This window comes from Cyprinodon tularosa, unplaced genomic scaffold (assembly GCF_016077235.1).
Source record: "Cyprinodon tularosa strain WSP-4 unplaced genomic scaffold, ASM1607723v1 ctg1168, whole genome shotgun sequence".
NCBI lineage: Eukaryota > Metazoa > Chordata > Actinopteri > Cyprinodontiformes > Cyprinodontidae > Cyprinodon > Cyprinodon tularosa.
Window position 1 is genome coordinate 140,001 of NW_024037968.1, and position 13,835 is coordinate 153,835.

Below are 13,835 nucleotides of genomic sequence, written 5' to 3' on the forward strand. Positions count from 1 at the left end.
GGAGCTCCGGCTGACTGAAGCTGAGAACTGAAGAAAGTTGGAAAGAAACATCTCTGCATTTCTCTTTTTTTTTTTCAAGTTTGAAACATTTTTACTGTTAGTTTGGCAGCGAAGTAATGATTGTAATAATTAATGATTTAAGTTGGTCATGTTAAAATAAGAAAGTCTCTAAATGGATAACCTGTTAACAGCTGTTTTTAGATTTACTTACAAAATAAAATGTTCAGAACCAGAAACCTGAACCAGGAAGTAGGATTACTGGGTTATCCAGATAACTTCAGTTCTAATGTTTCTGGTACAATGAAGCTCGATTTATTCTCAGCCAGGTTGGTTACCATGGTAACACCCTCTGAACAGCTGACCTGCGTCGGGGCAGGCGAGCTTTCAGGATGCATCTGATTGCTAGAAAACGCTCCAATCAGCCAATCAGCTGCTAGGAAACAACGACGTCCTTTGATTGAAGACTTGATTAAATTTACAGGGGAAAATAACATTAGAATAAAAAAACCTTAAACCCAAAAGTAGTAAAAACAGAATTTGTTATTGATAAATAGTTTTTAATACATTTTTCTTTTGCCTCCTTTTTTAAATACAAACCTTTAACTGTTCTGTATTTATCACTGTTTTATTCTATATTTGATATATGAAGCTAAATAAAAAAATCTATAATAAAACTCAGAGTGAAATCTGTGAAAAGATCCTTTGGATCGCTACAGTAATTATTTATATAAGCAATACAGGTTTTTAATTCAGTTTATTTCTATAGCTCCAATTCACATCATGTCATCTCAGGTCACTTTATAGATCCAGATCAACCAGATCATCCAGTCAGATTGATTCAAAGTTTTCTATCTAAGGAAAACCAGCTGATTGCATCGACTCATTGACTCTTCAGCAATCCCTCACACTAAGCATGCTTGTAGCGACAGTGGAGAGGAAAAACTCCCTTTGAACAGGAAGAAACCTCCAGCAGAACCAGGCTCAGTGTGAGCGGCCATCTGCTGAGGCCCACTGGGGTTCAAGGAGACAGAAGCAGACATAGAAAAAGAAGCATAGATACAAAAGGCAACTGTCAACCAGCTCCACAGGAAAGTTGAACTAAAAACTATTTACAAAAATCCGTAACTGTTCATCGGGATGAATATGTTAACAAATAGGAATATATAAAACATTTCAGAGTTTCAAATAAACAGTGAATTTAAGTATTTTAAGTTATTTTTCCCTTTGGGATTATTAAAGTATTTCTGATTATGAACATGATGCAGACCTGCAGCTTCAGTTTGAATAAAGACAACATTCAGACTGTAACCAGGTTGCCCCGGAAACGACTTTCACTTCATTCACACAGACATCAGTCTGCTTCCTCTTTAACCCTTCAAAATAAAGCTAAAAAATGTTAGAATAAAGCAGCTCATCAGGACTGCAAACAGAGTAAACAACATCATTCATGTCTTTGTTAAATCTGCCAGGAGCATGTGAGCGTCTGCTGGAGATCTTCCCCTCATCATCATCATCATTATCATCTGGAGTCTGGAGTTAGAAACAGAAAGAAAGTTTTTTTTTTATTATTCAGGCATAATAAATCCTTATCTGCTTCTCAAACAATAAGATGGTTTATGAATTTCAATGTTTTATCCGTATTTGCCAAAACAAACAGAGAGTCATTTTAATGATCAAATAAACCATGAAAGACGACGTTTGAGTTAAAATAAAATACCAACATGAAGTCGCTATTTGGTTCAGTTTAGTTTACTGAGGTACTTTGATCCCAAAGGAAAATTAAATTTTGATGGAAAAAATCTGCAGGTTTTTGTAGAGGTTTATAAATGCAGACCAGAAGGATCCTCTATCGTTCTTATTATTTGTCATTTTTACATTAAATTTAAATTCATTTCCATGAATTAGAATAAATGTTCCTTTAATGTTTTGTTTGATTTATTAAACGATGCCTCATGCTGCCGTTTCTGCATCCTTGATTTTCTCTATGATTGTTTAATCTTTTGTAGATTCCTGATTTCGTGCACTGAGCGAAATTCTTCAAAAAAACTGATGAGATCAGGAGAAAACCAAGACTGAACCAATCAGAGGCGATTTTCAGCTTCATCGCTGTAAACATGACACCACAGCCGGGAAATAAAATCCACCTGCTGGAGCTCATCAGAACCTTTAACCTATGAACCAGCAAACCAGAGGATCCTGCAGGTCCCATCAAACCAAACCTGTTTGCTCAGATCTGATAACTGGAAATCCACCATTAGGTTACTGGTAAGAATCCTAAGATGAATTAACCAAACATTCTGAACCCTTGTTTTTAGTTTACTCTGCACTACGTTATGGAGCCTCTTTGTAAAGAAAATGTTTCTCACTCTGTGCTGATAAGTAGCTGCAGTCTCAGCGCTGCTTATAGCGTCAACGTAAGCCAAGTAGATTTCCACGTTAGCAGATCTCCACAGTCCGTCTCCCTCAGTGGAATCCTCGGTAATTCTGGTGGTCTTTACAAGAAGAACAGTGGTTATTGTCCCAAAACGTTTGCTCCCAAATAAGATGGCAAAACCATCATGTTTCTCTGCTTCTTATTTTAATATTTCAAATCATCAAACAAACAGAATTAAATGCTGAAATTGAATCTCTCTGTAGAATTAGTTCATTATCTTTAAATTAGGTTTTATTGAACTGATATCAGACGAACCGAGCAGAAACCCTTTTCAATCAAAGGCTTTTTATCAAAAGAAAAAAATACCCACCAGGATTCTTGTCTATTCACATTCTGGGAGGTTTCTGGAACGGCTGTTAAATCCAGTTATCCACCATTAGTTTAGTGACTAAGGCTGTCAGCAGAGTTATTAATTACCAACCAAAAGAAATCCTCTCTCTATTTATTAAAGTATCATCAAAAGGAGGGTGGCCTGGGGAGTGTCAAAGGTAGACCACATGCAAACCTATTCAATAATATCCGTTCTAAAATAGCAGCAGATATGAGCAATAATAAGTGCAATTAAAAACAGCATGAATTAATTCAGCTTACAATGGACATCGATCAACTCCAATCTTGCCCACTCCCTCAACAAGAGAGGAAATTCAGGCAGTTCTGTTCTTGCCATTGGAGGGATCTTTTCTCTTGTCTCCATCTGATGAACCAGTTCTCGGATAGTTAGCCTCTGTTCTTCCTTAAAGCTGAAATGAGATAGGCATGGAGGTAGCTGATCCTCCTCAGTGATGTAGCTGTCAGGGACTGCCTTTGCTCTGATGGCGAAGGACTCAACCAGCGTAATACCGTCAGGAACAGGAATGACAGCCTGAGGGGCTCGGATGCAACAACCTTGACAGGTTGCATCAACAATTTCTGGGGAGATCAGGGTTGAATCGGCAAGACGTGTTTCCAGGAATGAGCTCATGATCTTTAGTTGATTCATCAGGACACTGTTGAGGACGTCGGGAGTGCGCTACATTTTGTTTTCCCACCCGTTACAGGAGTTTAAATGAGTATGTGGAAACTGCGGCCGACCAGCGGTGACCAGTAGCGTCCAGCTTGGCGGAGGTGAGTATGTAGGTCAAGGGATTGATATCTGTCACAAAGGTAAATGTGGCTCCATACAGGTAATCTTGGAACTTGTCAGTGACACTCCATTTTAATGACAGAAATTCGAGTTTGTGGGCTGGGTAGCGGCTTTCGCTCTGAGACAAGCCTCTGCTTGCATAGGCATCACTCTCAGCTTTCCTTCCTGTTCCTGATAGAGTGCAGCTCCTAGTCCTGTCGTACTAGCATCGGTATGAAGTATGTACGGTTGGGATGGATCTGCAAACCCAAGGACTGGAGCTGTGGTTAGTTTCTCAGTCAGTGTAGTGAAAGCAACTTGGCAACTGGGACTCCAACCTTCTCCAAAAGGCTGATTTGGACTTGCATGCAGGTAAGTACCCATGTTTGAGGCCGTTCTGAGGTTTGGTGGAATAATCTTTGATGAAATGGCGGTAATTACCTGCAAATCCCAGAAAAGAGTGTAGTTCCTTTAAGTTGGTGGGAATTGGCCAGGATTTGATGGTGTTTATCTTCAGATGTTTATCTACCTCTTTCTCTGACACAATGTGAGCCAAGTAGCGAACGGATGTTTGGAAAAACTTGCACTTTTCTGGTGACAGTTTTATTCCATATTCTCTCAAAAGATATAGAAGAAGATTCCGAGATTATTGAATCGTCCAAAAACACCAATATTTCAAGAAGATGGAGGTCACCCATGCATTGCTCCATCAACTGCTGGAACATACTGGGAGCATTAGTGACCCCCTGGGGCATCCTGTTGAATTCCCAGAACCCCAGGGGTGTCACAAAGCAGTCTTGGGCTTATCCTCTTTGTGCATTTCAATCTGGTAATAGCCTGACTTCAAATCCAGGACTGAAAACCATTTTGAACCAGTCAGTGCTGTAAAGGATTCTTCTAAATTTGGAAGAGCATAGGCATCTTTGATGGTTTGGAGATTAAGCTTCCTATAGTCGATGCACAATCAGATATCCCCATTCTTCTTCCGTACTACGACAATAGGAGAAGAGAAGGCTGATGTGGACTCACAGATGACACCAGCCTCCAGAAGCTCACTCAGATGTCTATGAACAGCTTCAAGGTCTTTGTGATGGATTGGTCTAGTACTGTTTTTGAATGTAGTTTCGTGATGAAGCCTGATGTGATGCTTTACCTGGCTTGTGCACCCAAAGTCATGATGTGAGAAGACCTCTGACATGTTGCTTAATCTCCTTGTGATTCGTTCTTCCCACTCCGATGGTATGGGAGAGTCAGCAAAGTCAAAGTTGAGAGAGGTAGGTACAGGTTCTTATGGATGACTTTTCATGTGATGCTGTGACAGAATACAAGCTTGGCAATAACACTCAGTGGTGGAATGTAGAGGTCCTGCTTTGACTCATCTGTTACAACCACTGAGACTTTGTAGGAGCATGAGCTGGAAGAGCTTTTGCTAACACAAAGAGCAACGGGCAGGAAGGAGGCAGGATGCTGGATGAGGACAGACTGGCTGAAGCTGGGAAAGGCGACTTTAGCAGAGCCCTCGCTGATGAGTGTGCAGCCAGCCAGAACACACACAGGGACTTTGATAAGGAGTCTCACTACTCCAACATGGCCAATGTCTCTCTGCTTATGTGACAACTGGAGAGTCTTTAACATGGTTCTGTAACCTTGTGACCTGGGTTGGAATGTTGGTAAGTTGCTCTGCAGGTATTGCTCATAGAGGGCTTCAAGTGTATTCATCCCAATCAGAAAAGTGGACGGAGGTTTGGGCTGAACATGAGGGACAACCAAAGCCAAGGTTGAAACATCAATCTCATTTCCCATAAAGTATTTTGGAATGTTCACCTCCATCTCCACCTAACCAAGGTAAGGAACAGACTGGCACCTTCGATGTCTAACAGATTATGTAGAGGGTTTATTTCTTGATCTTGCAAATGTTCATGTAAAAAGAGACAGATACAGTGGTTACCTGCGAACCAGTATCAAACAGGCACCGACAAGTGTGACCGGAGACATCGAGTTCAGTGGTGCATCTTGACCCCACCAGGCCCTTTGGGAGATTGACTGCAGCCTCCCGTTTGGACTGCTGGAGGTTTTCACACTGAACAGGCTTCTTCAACTTTGCGGGACAGGATGAGTCCAGCGCAGTTACTATTTGTTACTCAACAGGTATCGAGTCTAGTTTGACTGCTCAGCTGCTGATTGATTTAGCTTCTGCCACTTTTGTTTCCTTTTCACTGAACTGTCACTGAAGAAACTCATTGCTCCCCTATATACATTTTCAATGTAAAACTGAATAAAAGTCCCATTTTCTTATTGCATTTAAAATCTCTGTATCATTGTTATTCACATTCATCTGCTGCTATTTTAATGCATTAAACCACAAGCCTTAAAACTGAATAAATCTTTTAACCAACTTATTTTTCATTTACTTGTCCTTATTTTTGTAGTGTTTAGTGTCTGTTTAGTTATTAGATGTAATAATATTATAATAGGGATAATTAGCTAATAAAGGTACCAATATTTTAACCTGTTTTCTCTTGTGGTTATTTATGCAGTGAATGATTTATCACTATCAGATCCACCCTCCTTTGGTTAACATTTGAATAAACGTAGACAATTTCTCTGGTAGGTGATTAATAACTTGTCAGGGTTTGGTTGTGGTTTGAGGACTCAAATGCAGAGGCAGGGAGGCAGAGATTAGTTTTTTTGTGGATTTAGTTAAAGGTTGATAGGCAGCTGAGGCAGGAATCCAAAAATCAAACATGAAAAAAGTCAAACAAACCAGAAACCATGGAGACTTCAGAGGAGAACAATCACGACGAGGAAGACACAGTGAGACAGAGTTGGAGGAAGTTAGAACAGGAACCAGCACTGAGGAACTGCACAAGGAGAGTATTAATGGCTAACGGAACAAAGAGAGGACTAACGAGCAGATTGGGAGCAGGTGTGAAGAGAGCAGCCTAAGGAGCTAGGGAAAAAGAATAGACCAACACAAGAGGGCAGCAGAGGGCAACAAAAAAAAAAAAAACGAGAACTGAAATATAACCAGCAAACACAACTACAGTAAATAAGAATTAAACCAATAAAACTAAAAAAAAACATGGGGCAAAGTTAAACTGAATACTCAAAAGAAAACATAACAGAACCAAGACTGTGACATAACTCTGCTGATAGCCATAGTCTAAATGACCAAATAACAAAAATAAAACATCACTGAATTTTAGCAGCCGCTCCAGAAATCCAACCTTGAATGAAAGACTAAGGAACCCTGATAAATAAGCAGATATCAGTTATAATAACTGAACTAAAAATGATTAATTGGTTCTACTCTTGATTTAAATGGCCTATTAATTAACTAGAACTCCCTGTTCTGGGAATTTGATATTTTCAAAATCTTCTGGTAAAATGGCAAAGCATGTGATAATCAAAGGGATTTATGTTCTCTCACAGAAACCTGGCTGCAACAACAGGATTATGTTAACGTAAATGAGGAATCTTCCTACGGCTATTTAAAGTTTCACATGCGAGGAGGAGAGTTCCCACATTCATGTTGTAATTTCTATTTGTTCTGTTATTAGCATCTACTCACCTCAGGTGGAGTTTCCTCAATTTCCACAGTAGAAGCTGAAAACATTTAGGAACAATTTAAATGTTGAGGTTAAGATCTTAATGAAATTAAACCTGTTTAACAACAGATACAAGATATTCTAATATAGAAAACTTAAACACTCATAGTTTTTATTTGTGTATAATTGTCACTGACAGGTCATCCAAGAAAGGCTTCATAAACACATTCTGCATGGTAAATGGTCTGTACTGATATAGAGCTTTTTAAAGCAGGAGATTTGATCAAAGCACTTTATACTTAATTATATAATTCACTCAAACACTCACACACCGCAAGGGTTATACTGATTTAAAAACACAAACATAAAAGGAGCAGTGGACACATGACATTAGGGAGAGGTGCCTCATTATTCCACACCAGTATTTTATGTCACTTAATATCGTAAGAATGTTACTGATTGTGAATGTAGACACTAATTCACTGCTTTACATCTTTATCATTCATCCATCTTGCCTGTTTGAACTTCCTTTGATCTTTTCCTGCAGAAAACCACCAAAGTCCCGGACAACAGGAGAGCAATGATAGCCAAGGTTGGAGCCACAAACACCCAAACATTTTGGGGAGAAGAACCTGTTGGTGTGACAAAAAAAAGCCTCCAGTAGATAACAAAGGAAAGATTGAGCAATGTCACTGCAGGACATGTGAGGGCATGACCGGGATACACAGTTATTCTGACAAGATGGTGAGGAGGCTACTTGAACTTTTAATGAGAAAAGTTTAACATAAGCAAAAATCAGAAAATATAAATCCACAAAAAATCCAAAAATGCTAATAACCAAGAATATGCACAACAAGAAGGGAACAAAGTAATGATGACAAACCAGCAAAGATTGACTGAGCAGGAGGAGAATATATGGGAGAGAGAACCAAAGACCAGCTAATTAGCAGATTGGAAGCAGGTGTGAACAGAGGAGGCTAGAAGGGAGCTAGGAAAAAAGAGACTGACACAAAAGGGCAAACAGTAAATATCTAAGAAGTCAAATACAATCAAAAGAACACAAAGATGAAAACTCAGATAAAACTTGAACAAAACCAAAACCGTGACAAAATGGAAGCAGAGGTGGACGACTCTGCAGATTCTGTAGACTCGATGTCTGATAACAAGCTGATGACATCAGAATAAAACATTAAAGGAACATGTCAACAGATATACTTGGTGGCTTCTGGTATGATAGATCGAACTTACAGAGGCTGGGTTGACATCCAGTTGTGTCGTGGTAGTTTATGGTCAGATTTGATGTTCCAGAGGAAACTGAAGGTGCGAAGCTCCCTGAACTGGAGCCTGAACTTTGCCTGGTTGTTGGCCTGGAGGTTTGTGAGCTAATATCTAGAAAAGAGACAAGTTGGAAAGTTTAGATAGAATTATATATATTTACAAACTCACTGTCAGGAAAAACAAATAACTAATAATGTATAAAACATATTAGTGCTTAATGACCAAAGTGATCTCAAAGACGGGATCTGGTTAGTAAAAAATATCTGTTTAATAGACTATATTTAAATGTTTTAGTGGAGGTAAACACTAAGAATATTTTGATTTGATGTGTTTTTATTTAGCAAAACAACCTATAATACATTTTTATAAATATTTTTATTCATTTATATATATATATATATATATATATATATATACACATACATATTTATCATTTTACATTAAATGATTAAAAACAATATTATAGAGAAGCATCAATTATAAAACAATAATTAGTGTTAAATATTATACATGTATATCTATATAGCTATACACAAATATCTAAATAGGATCATGATAAAGTATATTTGTCTGTCAGTCGATACATTTATCTTATTCTGTTTTATTCTCTTCTGACTCTTAAAGGAGGGGGTCGCTTTTCCCTGCTGCTCCTGCCCCCCCCCCCGCCTGTCCCTGCTTTGCTGTGTCATTCTGAGCTCTTTCTTCATAACACTCTAATTCAAACAATGGATGTGGTCAGCTCATCTCTCAATGCAATTGATCAAACTTTTTTAACTGGAAGTTGTGCTCTCCTGTCCTGCCGGGACATGCTTTGTGGGATGTGGGGTGTTTCACAACGCTGCCACTGGAGGATATCGAAGATGTGTGGATTTTTGGATTTATCATACTCTGATTTCTTCTGTTTGGATTTGGAGGATATCTGATGTATCTGCAATTACAGATTATGTCTGTGGCAATTTGAGCATTGATCAGGCTGCTGGCAGCGGTTGACGCCCTCACAAAGGCTGTGAAAGAGCAGGACCGTGAGCTGAACCGTATGCTGGGTGCGACTGAACGCAGGCTGGCTGCTCACTGCTCACGCAAAGGTGAGATGGGATAATATGTTGGATGTGCACGCTCGCTTCAAGAAAAGCCCAACAAATTTGTAATATTGGATTCCCCATGAAGAATCAGCAAGAAAAGACTCAAGGCTGACGGAAAATTCCTGTGCAGCCTGCTCTAAAAACAATAAGTTTTATGTTGGATTTGGCCTCCCCCTAATCAAACCTCCCCTGGATGTTATGCCAGAAAGGCCCAGAACTGAGCATCAGGTTATAACTGAGCTAAAACTACGGTTCAACGATGTAAATGAGTCTGTCCACTTTTAGAAAGCTAATTCTGATAAACCAGATTTGTTTATCTAAATACTGAAATTAGAAGAAAATGCAGAGAGACCCTGGGCCAGGAATCTAACCCAGAACCTTCTTGCTGCAAGGCAGCAGTGCGACCCACTGCCTCACCCTGTGTATTGGAATTGATAGATAGAAGCTGTTTTTTTAGAGGGCAGAGGATGCTTTTTAGGCTGGATCAGATTATCCCACCCCCCCCACCCTCGCAGATAGAAGAACAGTTCGTGTCTCTTTCCTCCATCAGCCCATGTTCCCTCCGTCCTTCAGAGAAACATCTCAGCGGCTTTAACAGAAACTGACCTTCTGCAACGACGAGTCTGAACTCCTGGTAGATCATGGCGGATGAAGAGTCGCCCAAACCACATCTGTACAGTCCTGAGTCAGACTGCTTTAGTTTGGAGATGTTCACATAGAAAACGTAAACGTCTGATGAAAACTCTTTAAGGTATTCAATGCTGTATCGTTCTCTTTGAGCTTTGTTCTCTCTGGTTTGGATCAGAATGTTTCCGCTTTCACAGTTTTCCCTGCAGAAGATCTTCCAGGATCCAGAGAACGACATGCCACATGCAGCTGAGACGTCTTCTCCAGCTGCTCTATGGAGACGTTTCAGAGCATCAACAGAAGGGCTGTTTGTGGCCTGCAGAGCTGCAGAGGAGAACAACATGGTGGATCAGTGCCTGCTGACAGAAACCACAGGGTTAGCAGGAGGTCTGGGTTAGCTCGGCGTTCATGAACTCTACCTTAAAGTTTCCATGATAACAATGAAACTCTTTCCTTTCATATGGCACATTTTACACAAAATGAACCGTACCACTAGCATATCTGATTTAAGGGTAGAAAAAATGACAATCATCCCTAAATCAAGATATAGAGATGTAGAGAAGAAGCATTAAATTAACCTGAAATCTATACTTTCAATGCAGAAATATGTTTGAAACCTCTTTGTGCCGATCTCCAGTAATCAGATGAAGATTGTCGATTCAGGGTTGAATTTTTTCCTTTAACCATCATACCTGCATAATTCCTTTGATATTTTAATGAACGTCCCTCTGGTGATGAATTCTAAGCCTTTGAGCAATGCAAGCCTCACTGCCAACTCCAATCCGTCTTTCTCTTTACCGATATAAAAAAAGCTGCATATGTTGCTTTACCTTAAAAAAAAATGGACGATAGATCCAAATATCTCAGTCTACAATAATGGAAAATAAATCTGCTGGAAGTTTGATGTGTTTTTCAAAGAGCTAGAATTTTAATCCCATGTTTTGTTTTTAAAACAAATGCATTATTTTGTTTATTGCATGAGTAAACTGTCTTCTTTGGATGTTAACATTTATGGAAAATAATATAAAAAAAACTATTTTGTTTAAAGTTAATTGTGCATGTCTAAAATGCAAATAAAATATTTTCCATGTTCTTACAATTGCATGACATTAAAAATTTGTTTTCCTTTTTTTTAACAACAGTATTTTTGTTCTATCAGCTCCATTAAGCAGTTCATAAGAGATTCATTTGGGTCCAATTTTGCGGTCCATTTCGTTACTTTCTGTCCCCACAGTCAGCGTTTGGTTATGGTTTAAGGACCCAAATGCAGAGGCAGGGAGGCAGAGGTGAGTTTCTTGTGGATTTAATTATAGGTTAATAGGCAGCTGTGGCAGGAATCCAAAAATCAAACATCAAAAAAGTCAAACAAACCGGAAACCATGGAGACTTCAGGGGAAAACAATCACGACGAGGAAGACAGAGTGAGACGGAAATGGAGGAAGTTAGACGAGGAACCAGCACTGAGGAACTGCACAAGGAGAGTATTTATGGGAGACTGAACAAAGAGAGGACTAACGAGCAGATTGGGGGCAGGTGTGAAGAGAGCAGTCCAAGGAGCTAGGGTAAAAGGAGACCAACACTAGAGGGCAGCAGAGGGCAACAAATAAAAACCTGAAAACTGAAATATAACCAGAAAACACAATTAAAGCAATTAAACCAATAAAACCAGAAAACATGGAGCAAAGTAAAACTGAATACTCAAAAGAAAACATAACAGAACCAAGACTGTGACACCCACCCCTTATTGAACATTAGCAAGAGACGGAGGAGACTTATTTTAAAGATGGATCACAAAAGACCAGCCAGAGGTGCGCCTCACACCCCATCACAGACTTCACACGTAAGAAAATTAGACTGTTTTTTAGCCAACAAAGTTTCTCTTTAGAGTCTGTTCACCGACAGAATAAAGCAAGAGTTCATATTGAAGCAGCTTTCAACCAATGCTAGAAAATCAGGATGTTTCCTGGGAATAAAATGGGAATAAAACGCCGCTGTTCGATTGAGAAGGTAAGTGAAAGTTGAAAGAGCCTTTATTGATTATTCCTAAGAGGCAATTTATTTGCAGCAGCAGCCACAAAATATTAAACAGATAAAATTTTAAAATACAATGTAAAAAAAATACCAACAGGTATAAACATTTATTTAAATCTAGTCCAACTCTATTTCTAAAGCACATTTTACAGCAATCAACAGGCATCAAACAGGATGGCAAAAAACAAACAATGTCAGGGACAAAAACAACACAAAATGCCTGGATTAAAAACAGGATGTTCATAAACACAGGCAGACGTCAAGAGAGTGAGGAAGGAACAAAGAGGCCACAAAAGATAAAAAAAACATAGATAAGACTATATTTAAAATTTAAACTTTAAACTATGAATAAATACGTAATAATTTAACTAACGTCCAAAAGCCTGAGAAAACAAAAAGTTTTCAGTACCGACTTGAAGATAGCAACAGGCTCAGCCTAACTAATATTTTAACCCTTGGGTTCACTAAGAGACCCTGAGAACAAGATCTTAGAGCCCTGGTGGGTCGTAGGACACCAGAAGATCTGAGATATGCAGAGGGGGAAGAAGAGCCTTAAACTGCATCCTACAATTTTAAATGATTGGAAGATGAAACCTTAATCCTCCCCCTCTGTAATGGCTTTTCTGGTTTCCTTTACCCCTCTTTCAAACAATCTGTCCTCTCTGTCCAAAATCTGGACATTTTGGTCATGAGGTAAAAGTCTCCAGCTGAAGTTTGCCAGAGTTATTGGCTCTCTTTCGCTGCTCCTTGCCTTTAAATTATTTTTGGCTGCTTGTGTTAAATAGATTGGAAACTTATTGCAAAGCTGAAAAAGCTCTAAAACCTCATTTATTTATTATTTATTTATCATATTTATATGCTGAACATCATCTTTTCTCCTTATTTAATCAGAGTCATTTGAAGTCTTGACCCAAATCGTCCTGCAATCTGTTGACATGTTTTCCAACAGAATCCTTTGAGCACTTTGGCTGAGCTGATCCAGAAGGTTCAGGGAGCCCAGTCAGAACAAACATGCCAGTCAAATTACAAAATCTGCTTCAATCAGAATCTGAGACAAGTTTTAATAACTCTTGGTTAAACTCCAAGTGATTCAGTGCATTGAAAGGACTGCAGGGTAGCAGGAAAAACCCAGCAACAGGTTGGCGTTAGTACTTCCTGTGAGAAACCAGACTGACCAAGTTCCTCTTTCCATCAGACGAGCAGTTCTTAAAAGTTTTCAAAGTTTTCTCACAAGAATAAAAAATTTCCATGACATGGCAGCAAAATAACAGGAGGAAAACATGCTTCAACTGTTTGTTGTGGAAAATATTTTTTTACGTAAAAAATAGGTACCAAAATATTATTTTCATCTATCTTAATCCTTTTTTCAAATTTCATCTATGATTTTTCATTTTCTTCTAATTTCATAAAAAATGAATGGTCTTTATTAAATATAACACAGATTATTGATTATGGGCTCTATGCACAACTCCACTACTTCCTGAATGTAAGGCACCTTATATGTTCCTTGTCTTTCTTTACTGGATTAACTGATTAATCCATGTCAGTCCGGTGTCCGTAACCATGACGATAATGCCCAGACAAACCTGGATTAATCAGGCTAACCAGTAGAGAGAGAGGAAACAAAGGGTGTGTTAGATTTCAGGAACTGCATCCTCCAAGGACAAAGGTTACCTGTGGAGTACCACAGGGATCAGTGCTAGGACCAATTCTCTTTACTTTATACATGCTCC

General features: G+C 39.0%; 1 protein-coding gene across 1 annotated transcript in view; it reads left to right on the plus strand.

The window, feature by feature from the left end:
• LOC119798401 overlaps positions 1 to 66 on the plus strand; it is a 10,834-nt gene extending 10,768 nt beyond the window's left edge. Inside the window, exon 8 of the mRNA XM_038307861.1 lies at positions 1 to 66. This exon is cut by the window's left edge and continues 72 nt beyond it. Within this exon, the coding sequence (XP_038163789.1) occupies positions 1 to 18 (18 nt within the window). The 3' untranslated portion in view covers positions 19 to 66.
• The last annotated feature ends 13,769 nt before the right edge of the window (positions 67 to 13,835 follow it).